General features: G+C 42.7%; 1 protein-coding gene across 11 annotated transcripts in view; it reads right to left on the reverse strand.

Moving 5' to 3' along the window:
* tpcn2 (two pore segment channel 2) overlaps positions 1 to 15,599 on the reverse strand; it is a 140,879-nt gene that overhangs the window by 96,818 nt on the left and 28,462 nt on the right. For 6 of the 11 annotated variants that reach the window (XR_009714163.1, XM_061276386.1, XM_061276387.1 and 3 more), the window contains exons 3-4: positions 14,112 to 14,188; positions 877 to 1,054 (exon numbers count right to left, since the gene is read on the reverse strand). The exons of 2 other annotated variants lie outside the window; for them this stretch is intronic. Coding sequence is in view for 8 of the 9 variants with exons in the window: in XM_061276386.1 (XP_061132370.1) it covers positions 877 to 1,054; positions 14,112 to 14,188 (255 nt within the window). In the remaining variant the exon portion in view is untranslated. The remainder of the gene's footprint in view (positions 1 to 876; positions 1,055 to 14,111; positions 14,189 to 15,599) is intronic. 3 more of the 11 variants (XM_061276388.1, XM_061276390.1, XM_061276389.1) reach the window with 1 other exon arrangement.

Consider the following 15,599-nt stretch of genomic DNA (forward strand, 5'->3'; position numbering starts at 1 on the left):
ATTTTTTTGCATATACGAAAAGGAGCCTTAATATTTTTTGTATCTACTTACGAACCAGTTTTCGACTTCCGAACCGACATCCCAGTCTTGTCCCCTTGCTGTTAGCAGTGTATAGAACAAGTAGTGTAGTTGAGTATGTCTCCTAAGACTTTAAGTAGATATGAAACTCAAAATCATAAAGGAGCATGACGAATGCATGTATATGGTCGGGCTCATGACAAAGTATACATTGTGAAAATCTGTATCCCTTGTTGCAGGAGTGTGCGCGCAATGAGTGAAAGGTAGAAGCTGTTGCCGTGCGGCAGACAATACTAGCTTGTTTTCAATAAAAACACGCCCGATTCCTTTTGTTTTCTTTTTTGTAATTCTCACTCGCGTTCTGCGCGAGGTGTGTTCAATAACCACCCACACAGTGGGAAAACTCATTAATTCTACCAAAAAGTAATGACGAGCACGTGACCACATTGCAGGGAGCATGTGGAAGCATACAATAATTTACTAGCCTGACTTTTTCTGACTTCTCAGGGGTATTTTTACCAAGTGTAGAAAACTAGAACAGGTTCCCCCAGCCCCAAGCAAAGTTAGGCGGTCAAGAATAAAGTGACACTTATTTTTTGTTATAAAGGTTTGAAAAAGCAAAAAATAAAACTTGTTTGGTTTAGGGTGTGTTTTACACAGAGTAATAGGGCAAAAGTGTGACCTTTGGGATAGTGTGGCACACATTATTTGCTTTTACATTGATTCCTATGAGAAATGTTGCTTCTATTTACAAACATTTCTACTTACAAACCTGATCGCAGAACCAATTAAATTCCTAAGTAGAAGTACCACTGTATTTTATATGCTGTCATGTGAGAAATGTTTGACTGCATGTACCTTAACAGCAAGATCAAGAGTGAAGATGATAAGACAGACTATCTCAATGCTCTCAGTGAAACCGCAAGGAGGCTCCCAGGGTGGAGAGCGATATCGAGAGTCAGAGGTTATAGAAAGGGAAGATGGCCGCTCCACAAAAGCTAGCAACAGCACCACTCCAATGGTCAGGCCTAAGGTCCTGTATGGGTATGAATAATAGATTACAGAGACTTGAAACTGGAGTGACTGGTACAAATCAACTGTAAATCTGACATTAAACATCCAATACGATTTATTGGATTTGATGGACATTACAAACATGATGAATACATTTGTTTATTTTACACACAGTTATTGCTATTGCTAGTGCACATCAAAGATTTGGGGGGAAAGCTGTAGTCTAGCTATGGTGGTAGTACATTGTAGTAGCAATGCCCCAAAAGTTGTACAGTTTTGACTTAGATAATGGTGGGCAATAAACTTTGTAAAGGGGCCAAGCTGGAACGTTTGCCGAGGGCCAAGCCAAAATGATGATCTCAACGTTTAATTTGTATTTAACTCCCTATGGGTGTTTTGTTTGCGTCTTAACTTTTTGCAACACTTATTCTGTAAGGTTAAAATAAGGAAAATGAAGAACAATATCCACTATAAATACGTCACTTGCAGATCTCCGTGTAGCGCTGTGCATTCTGGGTAAGGTGTTTTTTTGAGCTACCAAATTGATTGGTGCAAGCTAATGATGAGGGCTATTTCAACGTCACTAGAAATAACATTTCTGTTGGGCTGATTCCTTGTTCTGTCCCATAGGTTGCTTGCTGTATAGTCTGTCTGTTCTAGATGGTTTCAAGATTTTGACACGATAAATCTTTTCAAGAAATTTTAGTCAACCTTTTTCATCTGTCTGGAAATTTTGAAAAATGAACAGAGGTTTAGAATGTGTTTTTTCACACCAAGGTTCAAGCCTAAATAATCAATTTGAACGGTTAAACATGTCACAAAGTGCATCTGTTTTTGTCAGCAAAGGCTTAACCTTAAACTTTAACTTTAATCAATGCCTGGAGCTTTAAAGTGCCCCTGTGGAGGTCCCACGTTGGGGTCTTGTTGGGGACGGGGAACAATAATGGAAATTTTGAAAAATGAACAGAGGTTTAGAATGTGTTTTTTCACACCAATGTTCAAGCCTAAATAATCAATTTGAACGGTTAAACATGTCACAAAGTGCATCTGTTTTTGTCAGCGAAGGCTTAACCTTAAACTTTAACTTTAATCAATGCCTGGAGCTTTAAAGTGTCGCTGTGGAGGTCCCACATTGGGGTCTTGTTGGGGACAGGGAGCAATAATGGAAAGTCTGGTGTCCACAACATCGGCCACGCCGAACAAACAAGAGAGTGGCGGCGCTGCGATAGCGGCACCTACGAGCTTGCAGCCAATCAGCTTATTTTTTTTTGTCCGGCGGCTTTTCAATGACATATTTACGAACCTTTGTCAATATTGATGCTGCTAAATTGGGAGAATTACTCCGAGTCGTTAGAACCAGATGTTATCTACTGTGTGGCCGTAGTTGACATCTCAAGCCGAACAAGGAAGCAGGAGCACGACAGCATTGGTGAGGAGCTTGCTCGGTGTCCTGCCTGGCGTACAGTGAACATTTTCTCACATATGGCGGCTTATCAAAATCATGTAGTGAAAATATTAAAGTCACTTAGTGAAAAAAAACAATTTCAATCCATAGGCAAGCAATCTGGCCACTCAATAGAAAGTTGTGGTGGAAGGGGCGTCAACAGCAAGACGTCACCCGTTCCAACATGGCGTTGTGCATTAAGGGTAGAGGAGTATTATTTTGGCAAATAGACCAGACACAAAAATGGGGACACCAGATATTGACCAAACTTTACATTATTGATCTCTTCCTCCAGCAATACCTCAATGTGGGACGTCCAGAGGTACAGTTTGAGGAGCAAAGTTAATAATGCAGTCATGCCTTGCTATATCACGGTTCAGCTTTCATGGCCTCACTGCTTCACAGATTTTTTTCACTGTGCATTGTTATGGCTTCAGATGAAAAGGACACTACAGAGCGGAGTCAGCCCACAGAGGCGCACTATATAATACATACTGATGATTAAAATGATTATATTACTATAGTTATCTGGAAGAAAAAGTTTACTTCTCTTTGTTAAACAAATGCTTGGGCTTGAAAACGTTTTGTCCTTGGGTTTCAATGTTATACCTGTTATAATAATGGTAAAAAAAAATAAAGGTTTCTACTTCACATTTCACCTATCACGGGTTCTTTTCGGAACGTAACCCCAGCGAAAAACGAGGGATTACTGTCTACCTATGTATAAACCGTATTCGGTTGAAGTTGGAAAATTGTGTAAAATATGAATAAAAACAAAATACAACGATTTGAAAATCCTTCTCAACCCATATTCAATTGAATACACTACAAAGATAACATATTTAATGTTCAAACTGATAAACTTAATTGTTTTTCGCCAAATAATAATTAACATAGAATTTCATGGCTGCAACACATCCAGTGGAAGTTGGGAAAGGCGGCAAAAAATACTGAGAAAGCTGAGAAAGGCTCATCAAACACCTATTTGGAACATCCCACATGTGATCAGGCTAATTGGGAACAGGTGGGTACCATGATTGGGTATAAAAGAAGCCTCCCCAAACATGCTCAGTCATTCACAAGCAAGGATGGGGCGAGGTTCACCACTTTGTCCACATCTGCGTGAGAAAATAGTTCAACAGTTTAAGAACAACATTTCTCAAAGCAAAATTGCATGGAATTTAGGGATTTCAACATCGACGGTGAACAAATGGGGTTGAAATGGAAAAAGTCCTGCCTAGCTACAAAAACCGATATGCTCAAACCTCATTGAATAAAGTACATAAGCAGACAAGTATATTCACATATTAAATCAATAAAAGCATATATTTATACCTACACACCAAATCAATAAAGAAGACATAACTAGACATTTTTGATAGGTGGTAATAACAAAGGTTTTTATAACGTTATTATCTGATATGTATTTCTGTGCACTTTGAAATCAATCTTTTTTGATACATTGCCTGAATAGCTTAATGACTCTTAAGTAACTGTTTAATGCATGCCAGATGATTTTCTAACTCAAGGACACTACCAAAGTCGTCTAAAAATGTTCCGTACTTGATTATATTGTACGTTTTGATTAATGCTAGACGCTTGTTTTGGATTACCGTAATTTTCGGACTATAAATCGCTCCAGAGTATAAATCGCACCAGCCATAAAATGCCCAAAAATGTGAAAAAAAACATATATAAGTCGCTCCGGAGTATAAATCGCATTTTGGGGGGCAATTTATTCGACAAAATCCAACACCAAGAACAGACATGAACGAGCAAACACAAGCTAAACGATAGGTATGTTAACGTGACAAACTCAAACGAGGAGCTGAGAACGGGCCTGACGTAACATTCAGTTATTTAAAAAAAAACATTACATAAATAACACGTTTATAAAACCATCTGTGTCACTCCAATTCATTAAATCCATCGATCGTCCTTTGTCAACAATGCCGTGTGAAGCGCCGCAGTTCAAATTATTCCACAGGCCCATACAACGATATATAAACTGTATTTTAAATAACTATCACATAAACAACAATATTATCAAACCATTTGTGTCACTCCAAATCATTAAATCCATCTATCAAATTTCTCGTCCTTTATGTCATCCTGGTGACAGAGGACATGTCCAGAGGATATGGCGCTTTAAAGTGTTAATTACTTTATTTGATTTTTTCTCTCTATTTTTCATGTTTTGAATATGTTCAAGATAAAGATATCAAAGCATGTGAAGTGATCAACTATACTAAAAATAACATGTGAAGTGGTCAACTATACTTGTAAGTAAGTGATGTGTTAATGATCAAGTAAACATTTGTGAAAAAAAACATATATAAGTCGCTCCTGAGTATAGGTCGCCCCCCCCCCCCACCCAAACTATGAAAAAAAAACGCGACTTATAGTCCTTCTGGACAGAGGGAAATGTTTTGCCTAACAACGAAAGATAGTGTCAAAAGAACAAAAAAAAATAACTGGTAAGTGGTGAGTAAGAACTTGGCATAGTCAGGAAACATTAACAAATTGATGATGTCACAGCCAAAAGTACATACACATAATTCCGTACAAAATGACAAAATTGAAAGAAAGTGGGCGAAGTGGATGTATGTTTTAAGAATGGTTTACAGGAAAGACACTTGGAGATAAAAACGGTAGAGGTGCCAAAGGAAGAGCGGCAGGAGAAAAACAACCAAGAACCCGGCCAAAGGTGATCGCCAAGGCCGAAAGACGAGATGGAAAACTAAGGCCCCCACACACACCAAATCACCCATAATCAGCACCGACGCCCACGGAACCAGCTCTCACCGAACTAGCACCCACTCCCATAGAATCAAACTCTCCTGCAAACTTGCCACACCCCCTGACTCATCACCCATCAAACTCGGCCCACACTGGCATGTGGAACGGAATATAAGCTGACCAAAGAACCTTGCACATTGCCTCTTCTGAATGGAGACCTTCTGCTCTTGAGCATGGTCGCGCAAAAGGCCCAGCGTTGTATTGTACTTTCCTGAAAACAGAGCTTTCTTGACAAGAATTGTGATTGAACTCAACCAACCTGTGTAAGTCTAAATTTTGTTTCAGTGTCTTAGCCTTTTCCTAAAACTGAAGAAATAAAACGAGCACGCAGTGAGTAAATTGGATAACACTGTGGCTTTTGCCATGAGGCGCGGATAGCGCGCTTCCCAAATTGTGGACCAAATCCAACAATGATCCATAATATCATCAACAGGTTCAGAGAATCTGATGAAATCACTGCAAATAAGCGCCACGGGCGGAAACCAAGACTGAATGACCGTGACCTTCGATCCCTCAGACGGCACTGCCTTAAAAACCGACATGAGTGTGTAAAGGATATCACCAAATGGGCTCAGGAAAACTTCAGAAAACTACTGTCAGTAAATACAGTTTGTCACTACATCAGTAAGTGCAGGTTAAAACTCTACCATGCAAAGCAAAAGCCGTTTATGAACAACATCCAGAAACGCCGCCGGGTTCTCTGGGCCCCAGCTCATGTAAAATAGAGTGATGCACAATGGAAAAGTGTTTTGTGGTCTGATGAGTCCACTTTTCAAATTGTTTTTGGAAACACTGGACATCGTGTCCTCCGGACCAAAGAGGAAGGAGACCATCCGGACTGTTATTAACGCAAAGTTCAAAAGCCAGCATCTGTGATGGTATGGGAGGCATTAGTTCCCATGGCATGGGTGACTTACATTTCTGTGAAGGCAACATAAATGCTGAAAAGTACATACAGATTTTAGAGCAACATATGCTGCCATCCAAGCGACGTCTTTTTTATGGACGCCGCTGCTTATTTCAGCAAGAAAATGCCAAGCCACATTCTGCACGTGTTACAACACCGTGGCTTCGAAGTAAAAGCTTGCAGTCCAGACCTGTCTCCCATTGAAAATGTGTGGTGCATTATGAAGCGTAAAATACGACAGGGAAGACCCCGTGAACAACTGAAGCGGTTCATCAAGCAAGAATGGGAAAGAATTCCACATGAGAAGCTAAGAGAATTAGTCTCCTCTCTTCTAAAACGTTTATTGAGTGTTATTAAAAGGAAAGTTGATGTAACGAAGTGGTAAACATGCCCTTTCCCAACTTCTACTGCACGTGTTGCAGCCATGAAATTCCAAGTTAATTATTATTTGAGCATCACATATGTTGTCTTTGTAGTGTATTCAATTGAATATAGGTTGAAAAGGATTTTCAGATCATTGTATTTTGTTTTTATTTACATTTTAACAATTTCCCAACTTCAACCGAATCCGGTTTGTCCAAGCATACATTTTTTTTATGCGGTTCTCACGCGTCTGCAGATCTGACAAGGACTTATTAGGACTCACACTCTCAGCAGATGGTGTTCAAGTACGTATTTTTGTTCAGTGAGTGTTTGAGTGTGATGGCAGTTGAAATGCAACTTTCTGTTTGAAAAATAAATTACATCCACTGTGGCTGGTGCCATAGAATGGTTATCTGGGACATATACTTGACATAGCTTGTCACGCACCCTCTTGTGATCAAGAGGGTGAGTGACAGTTATGTGTGTGTATGTACAGTATGTCATGATGTAACATTTTAGATTAGATTACATGTGACGTATGTAATTTTAAGTATTTTTGTGTATTGTGGGACAGTTCATGTTAAAAATGAGGTGTACTTGCTACCATTGCTCATTTCTAATTACCGTTTTTTCCATGTATAATGCGCCCCCATGTATAATACGCACCCTGAACATGGCATGTCGATGCTGGAAAAAAGCCTGTACCCATGTATAATAGGCACCCAAATTTTGACTTTTTTTTTTTTTAAAGTCCCAATGATCGTCACACACGCATCTGGGTGTGGTGAAATTTGTCCTCTGCATTTGACCCATCCCCGTGTGATTTTGATCCATCCCTTGGGGGAGAGGGGATCAGTGAGCAGCAGCGGCGCCGCGCTCTGGAATCATTTGGTGATCTAACCCCCCCAATTCCAACCCTTAATGCTGAGTGCCAAGCAGGGAGGCAATGGCTCCCATTTTTATAGTCTTTGGTATGACCCGGCCGGGTTACTTAAGTCCGTAAACGTAAAATTATTTCAGAAAAAATATCATCTTTGGGAACAACCGGATGTTATTCTGCCGGTCAGTATCACTGCGCATGCAGTAGCAAACTCGATAGCGAAGAAATATGTGAGACTCTCAACGGGATCACCAATATTTGAGTGATGTTCCAGTTATTTATCACAATTAGTTTACCAAGTCTGTGTTTTGAGTTCCTCCAATAAACCCTGGTCCAAGCTGCATTTGGTCGCCCCGCTCCTTTCCACACTCCATCCGTGACAAGATTTTCTTCAAAAATTGTTGAACCATGATTTTCTAAAATCTTTATTATTAAAAATTAATAATGATTAAAAATAATAATATTTTTACCCATGTATAATGCGCACCCCAGATTTTAGGACAATAAATGAGTTAAATTTTGCGCATTATACATGGAAAAAAACGGTACATTATATATATATATATATATATATATATATATATATATATAGATATATATATATATATATATATATATATATATATATATATATATATATATATATATATATATATATATATATATATATATATATATATATATATATATATATATATATATATATATATATATATATATATGTATGTATATATTATATATGTGTGTGTTCCATCAGCACACAGGGCGTGTGATGCGTCAGTGCAGTAGTGTTGGAGTAGTAGTGCCTGTAGTTTGTGCATGCTGCATGCTGCCTCTGCTTGCCACTTTTCTGCTTTCAGCTACCGCCACCGGCTAGCCCTCTGTTTCCGGGGGTGAAAAGAGGAGCCGAGTGAGTAAGCCTCCTCAGCCGGTACACAGCCTCTCCATTGCCAAGACTTGCACACGCCTCCTTGTGGCCACACACGGTAACTGGCACCTTGCGGTCCCAGGCTAACTTGTGCAGGATCTCGAAGCAGCAGTGGGCCCCAGAGATGTGGCATGTAGGCCCACCAGTGTGTGGACACGCCCTACTGCCCATCAACCACTGTCCCGGCTGTGGGTAAACAGCTCCAGCTATGGGTAAATAGTGAAGACCTCAACGGTGGACCAGGCGGAGGATGATGGCTGACCTGATGGGTGGCGTCACAACGGCTGGGAAGGCGGATGAAGGCTGCAGCAGAAAAGGGTCACCAGTCGTCTTGGTCTCCTTGCCACTGGACTCTGACCCCGATCTGTCAAGGACAGTGTGGTGACTGTCTGTGCACCAGTCTCCCCACTTTAAACAAAGTCACGCACAGGCGTCTTTTTCAGGGAATCCACCTTACATCCCGGATTAAAGTCCTGTGGCGACCAGTAAGTGGCAACGGGGGCAGGATTGTGAAGTCTGGAAGCCCCTAGTCACAAGCTGGCACATCAGGCGGTGAATGTTAGATGATCGTTGGGCTCTTGGACCGAGGCAGATAGAGCTCTTTGGTAGCTGCATCCACGACTGAGCAGCCCTTTTTAGGATCCACTCTGCTCACCCCTGAGGGGGAAGGGGCTAGAAAAGGTCCCCTAAACATAGCCTGCCTCAAACCTCCCGACTGGATTACCGCGTTCAGAGGGATCACCAATATGCGGTCAAAAACACAGAAACATGAATTTTGGAGCATGGAATGTGCGCACACTAATGGACAGTGTAACCAGTGATAGGCCGGAGAGGAGAACCGCCATCATTGCCAGGAAACTGAGAAGATGCCGGATTGACATAGCTGCTCTTTCAGAAACCCGGCGGGCAGAGGAAGGTCATCTGAAGGAGGAAAAGGGTGGATACACTTTCTTTTGGAAAGGAAAGGCCACAGATGAGCCTAGGATCCATGGGGTTGGTTTTGCCATCAAGAACCAACTGATCAGTCAGCTCTCTGAACTCCCTGTGGGAATCAGTGAGCGCTTGATGACCCTCCGTCTGGTGCTGGTCAACAACCAGACGGCAACAGTTCTTAGTGCTTATGCACCTACCCTTGCTTCCGATGAGGACAAAAAAAAGAGGCCTTCTATGCCTGTCTGGATGATGTATTGTCAAAAATCCCCAAAGAGGACAAGATTATTATATTGGGAGATTTCAATGCCAGAGTGGGCCGGGACCACCACCTCTGGAAGGGCACCATTGGAAAGGAAGGCATTGGAAACATCAACTCCAACGGGGTTTTGCTTCTTAGCAAATGTGCTCAATATGACCTTACCATCACGAATACCATCTTTCGCCAGAAGAACAAACTCAAGGGTTCATGGAGACACCCTCGCTCTAAGCAATGGCATCTTATTGACTATGTCATTGTCAGAGCCAGGGATCAGCGCGACGTGAGCATCACAAAAGCCATGATGGATTCAGAGGCCTGCTGGACAGATCACCGCCTGATACGATCCACGATGTCCATCAGACTCAAGAGTACTCCCCTCGGAGCACAGGGATGCTCTGATAGTGACCATTTTCAAGAAAGGGGACAAAGCGGATTGCGGAAACTATAGGGGCATCTCGCTCCTTTCAACAGTTGGCAAAGTACTTGCTCGTGTTCTTGCCAATCGCCTACTGCCACTGTCTGAGGAAATTCTCCCAGAATCGCAGTGCGGTTTTCGCCCATCTAGAGGCACTGCAGACATGATTTTTACAGCACGTCAACTCCAGGAGAAATGCCGTGAGCATAAACAGCCTTTGTTCATGGCTTTCATAGACCTTACAAAAGCCTTTGACACGGTGGATCGCCAGGCCCTATGGAGCATCCTTCTGAGGTATGGTTGCCCGGACAAATACGTCAGAATACTGCGTTTATTACATGACGGAATGACAGCCACAGTGCTCAATAACAGCTCCTTGACTGAGCCTTTCACTGTAGAGACAGGGGTCAAACAGGGATGCATTATTGCACCCACTCTGTTCTCTGTCTTCATTGCCGCCATACTCCACCTCATCAACAAAGAACTACCACACGGAATCCCAATATGGTACAGGACTGATGGCAGGCTCTTCAACCTTAACAGGTTCAAAGCCAAAACCAAGATCAGAACCACCACGGTCGTGGAGCTCCAGTATGCAGACGATAATGCCATTGCAGCACACTCTGCAGAAGACCTCCAGGGCATCCTGAACTCCTTCGCTAAGGCATACAGGTCTGACCGTGAACATCAAGAAGACCCAGGTGCTACATCAACCCCCACCCAACCAGCCATCTACTCCGCCCATCATAAATGTGGACAACACTGCACTTGAATATGTTCAACATTTCCCCTACCTCGGCTGCTTTCTCTCCTCCAAAGCGGACATTGACTCCGAGGTCAACCATCGCCTGAGCTGTGCCAGTGGAGCGTATCCCAGACTCCGGAAAAGAGTCTTTGAAGACCGAGACCTCCGGGTTGACACCAAGCTCCTGGTTTACAAAGCTGTGGTTCTCCCCACCTTACTTTACGGGGCAGAGTCATGGACAACCTACAGCAGGCACCTAAGAGCTCTTGAACAACACCACCAGAGAACCTTGAGGAAAATACTCCGGATCAAATGGGAGGACAGACGCACAAACATCAGCGTTCTGGAGGAAGCCAGGATACCGAGCATGACCACCTTAATAATGCAGCACCAACTCCGATGGACAGGACATCTCATCCGCATGGCTGACACCCGCCTCCCCAAACAGATGTTATACTCCCAGCTGGAGAGAGGTCCGCGAGCCCCGGGCGGGCAAAAGAAACGTTTTAAGGACAACCTCAAGACCAATCTCAAGAAATTCCAAATAACATCTCGGGACTGGGAGCGCATCGCCTTGAACACGAACTGCTGGAGGGCAGCGGTGCAAGAAGGTGCAGCACATCACGAAAAGGAACTCCGCCGTGTCGCAGAAACCAAACGACAACTCCGAAAGGAAAGACAAAAACAGGCTCCAGCACGACCACAACCCACCACCACTTTCCCCTGCCCACACTGCACAAGAATATGTGGATCCCGGATCGGCCTCTACGCCCACCTGCGGACCCACAAGTAGACGACCCTGAGAAGAAGACCGTCATACTCGTCCCGTGTGACCGCCGATGATGATATTATATATATACACATTTGTTAAAAGTGTTCAAATGGCGTTTTCAAATGGTTAATACAGGACTGCTTAACTCTGACACGTGTGTGACAATAATATTAAAATATCAAAATATTGCTTGCACAGTTAATGAAGGTTTACCAATTAAAGTTTTATTTTGGATGGAATGGATTGTGCTTGCACTTAAATGTACCACATATACAGTGCTGCTTTTCTACAACTGAGGGTATTCCAGAAAGCAGGTTCAACATACTCCGAGTCTATCCCTGAACTCTGAGTTGACCTACTCTGAGATGGGAGACTCTGAGTATTTGGTTTCAGAACAGCTGATCTGAGTTAGTTCAATCAACTCTGAGTAGGTTAACCTGGAGTTACGCACGTGCACAACCAATATAAAAAAGCCATCATCAATAGAGCCCCGATACCACGAGTCACCATGACAACTGAGGACAAACAGATCACCTTATTTTACCAAGATGGAGTTGGAGGTCCTTATGCAGGCCTACGGCGAGTACAAACTTATATTTTGCCTCAAATATAATACGGCTGCAGCAGCGAAGGAGAGAGAGACGTCATGAGAGGAAATTACTGCCCGAGTCAGTGCGTAAGTTTGAATGTATTATTCCATTGATGTAACATTTACCCATAAGATCGTAGCATAGCCTATAGTGAGGAATTTAAGTCGGAATGAAATCTGATTTTCTTTTAGGTGCAATCCAACAGGAGAAAAAAGGACTTGGAAGCAGGCATGATTTGCTAGTCTGTGATTGCGCCTCACTTTGATTTTAATTTAATTATTTCAAATGGACTTAGGCTAAACAAAGTAAATATTATTTTAACTAAAATATTAATTCAGGGGGCGGCTCAGTGGCGCACTGGGAGTCACGTCAGGAGGGTGCCGGTTCGATTCCACCTCTAACCCTCCCTGTGTGGAGTTTGCATGTTCTCCCCGTGCCAGCGTGGGCTTTCTTCGGGCACTCCGCTTTCAAAGCACAGTACAGAAAATGGATGGATGAATTTTAATGAGTGTTGGTGTAGGCTACAGTGTCACATTTTAAATTACTTCAATATGTATAAAACATAAATGCGTTTGTGTCTAGCGTAAGTGTAGACTTAACTGAGAGGACAGTGGAAAACATTTTGTTTGAGGTTTAAATGATTTGAAGTAGCCACTGAATTAATATCCATCCATCCATTTTCTATACCGCTTGTCCCCACGGGGGTCGCGGGCGTGCTGGAGCCTATCCCAGCAGTCATCGGGCAGTAGGCGGGGGACACCCTGAACCGGTTGAGAGCCGATCGCAGGGCACACAGAGACGAACAACCATCCGCACTCGCACTCACACCTAGGGGCAATTTGGAGTGCTCAGTTGGCCTACCAAGCATGTTTTTGGGATGTGGGAGGAAACCGGAGTGCCTGGAGAAAACCCACGCAGGCATGGGGAGAAAATGCAAACTCCACACAGGGAGGGTCAGAGGTGGAATCGAACTCTCACCCTTCTAACTGTGAGGTGTACGTGCTAACCATTGTGTCACCGAGCCGCCACCCGAATTAATATTTTAGCTGAAATTAATATTGACTTTGTTAAATAGCCTAAGTCCATTTAAAATAATTAAATTAAACAATCACAGACTAGCAAATCATACCTGCTTCTAAGTCCTTTTTTCTCCTGTTGGATTGGCCTCCTAACTGTGAGGCGGACGTGCTAACCAGTGCGCCACCGAGCCGTCTACTCTTTAAAATACTATTTTAAAACAAACATTAAGTTCTGCTCAGCCAACAGAAAAAAATTGAAAAATGTAGTGCTATGCATAAGGTTTGCTCTGATGTGAGTGCTAGTCCGCGGTGTGTAGAGATATGTTGGAGATGTTTTTTAGTCACACATTCACAGACATGCAGTTTTGTTTTTTTTTTAAGTCACATGCTCACACACATGCGCACCATCATATGTGGGGAATTAAACTCATGGTGTCAAACTCATGGTACACACAGGACAAGCGAGTGTACAACTACACTAGGATATTCTTCTAGAAATGGTAAAACTTCTAATCTGGGTCGGAAGATTCTCTCGCGATGTAAAGCGTTTTGAATTATTGCAGCTTCGATCGGATTTTGAATGAACAGCTAATCCATAATCAATCGCTTTCTTTGTGTGCGAGGAGACATGTAGAAACTCTGGGTCTCTTGTGGTAAACCTGCCAGCGAGCAGGTTATGTTCAAAGAGTAAGTTACCACAGTAACTGACCCGGATTTTAAGTTACCTCTCTTTCTGGAACGGATAACTCCGAGTTTACCTCATATCAGGGTTACCTTACTCAGAGTTTTCACATAACCCGCTTTCTAGAATACCCCTCTGATGTGTCTGAAGAACTGATCTGCCAACTGACTGGAAAATTGTCCACATTTAAAAGAGGTTAGGATAAGCAAATATTCAACAACAGTAAAGCACATTTGGTTATAAGTGTTGTTTTAAAGAACCAATGAGTTTGAATTAAATGGAGTGAACCAGTTGCTATCCTATGATGACAGATGATGAACAAAGTAAAAAGGTTTGAACTGACCACTGATATATCCTTGAGTAGTACCAACGATACAGACGAAGTGATCTTGCATCCACCCGGTGGTTAATGGACCGATACTGGAAGAAAGCAAATAAACATTCTGACCATATAATATTATATTATGTATATTGTATACTGTCAACTTTCAATCTTCCGGTTTGCCACAGAGCGCCGCAGCGTCACTAGAGAGACAATCTACATTCCTACATTTGTATATTCTTTTCTAGTTTTTCACTCACTTTTTACTATTGTTGAAAGTAGCGGACCGTCAATCCCTGCCTTTTCGACCATGTCACTGTTTGGCTCTCAGCGGAGGCTTCGTGGCTGTTTGTCTACCGTCGAACATCGGACACGTAAGTATGGCTGCAGATCAAGAGGTTTGCTCGGCTTCGTGCACTAACTGCACCCTTCTCTTAGAGAGGTTGTCCCTGCTAGAGGGACGTGTCTGGCAGCTAGAGCAGAATAGTGCGATAACAGTAGATGTGGCGGACACAGATGTGGACTGTAGTCAGCCCGCTAGCCCAGTTAGCATTAGCCCCAAGTGGCTTGCTAACCGCGATGAGACAGTTAAGATGCATAGCTAAGCCATCTCGGTCTACTGGCTCTGGCACCTTGGTCATAGGTGACACAATTACCCGAAACATCACGCTTAAAAATCCAGCCACGGTAATGTGTATCCCTGGAGAAAAGAGGAGCATTTGTATTAAAAACTGACCGGACTCCACCAGGTACAGATTGATATTTGACTTACCGTTTTTTTCCGTGTATAATGCGCCCCCATGTATAATACGCACCCTGAAAATGGCATGTTGATGCTGGAAAAAAGCCTGTACCCATGTATAATACACACCCAATTTTTTTTTTTTAAGTCCCAATGATCGTCACACACGCAGGGAGGCAATGGGTCCCGTTTTTATAGTCTTTGGTATGGTCTTAACTAGGCTGGATGTATTTTTTTTGTTGGCGTTGATTTCTCCAACTGCCCATAAAGGCACCACCGCGATCAGTGCGGACATGTAAAAAAAGGCGTGCAGACATGTGAAAAAGGCGGCTCTGTATGGGAGAGAAGTTGAAGAGGAATAAAAACACCCTTGGAAACCAAAACTTGCCCCTCGTCGTGACTCGGAGCCGCAACAAATGTTTCGGATTTGTCTAGGGTACATTGTGACAGCAAACGAGCAGGTGCTCGAGCAAGCGTCTGATACGAGAACATTGCGTTCATGTGGAGCGTGTTTGAAGTGAACAGCAGAGACAAAAGGAACAAGGCAAAGTGTTGTGAAATAAAATATTACCTGTAATACGCATTTTGTTATTTGCTGATTGAAACTGCTAATTAAACTGTGAATTGAAACTAAGAGGAAGAAAACTGAACATTGCTCTTTATATAGCTGACGTGTCTTGCGCATCCGTTCTGCGCATCTGGTCCATAGTGCGCATGCGCAGTGATACTGATATGACGTCCGGTCCGCGATGGAGATTAAAAAACAA

The sequence above is a fragment of the Syngnathus typhle genome, linkage group LG4 (genome assembly GCF_033458585.1).
Source record: "Syngnathus typhle isolate RoL2023-S1 ecotype Sweden linkage group LG4, RoL_Styp_1.0, whole genome shotgun sequence".
Lineage (NCBI taxonomy): Eukaryota > Metazoa > Chordata > Actinopteri > Syngnathiformes > Syngnathidae > Syngnathus > Syngnathus typhle.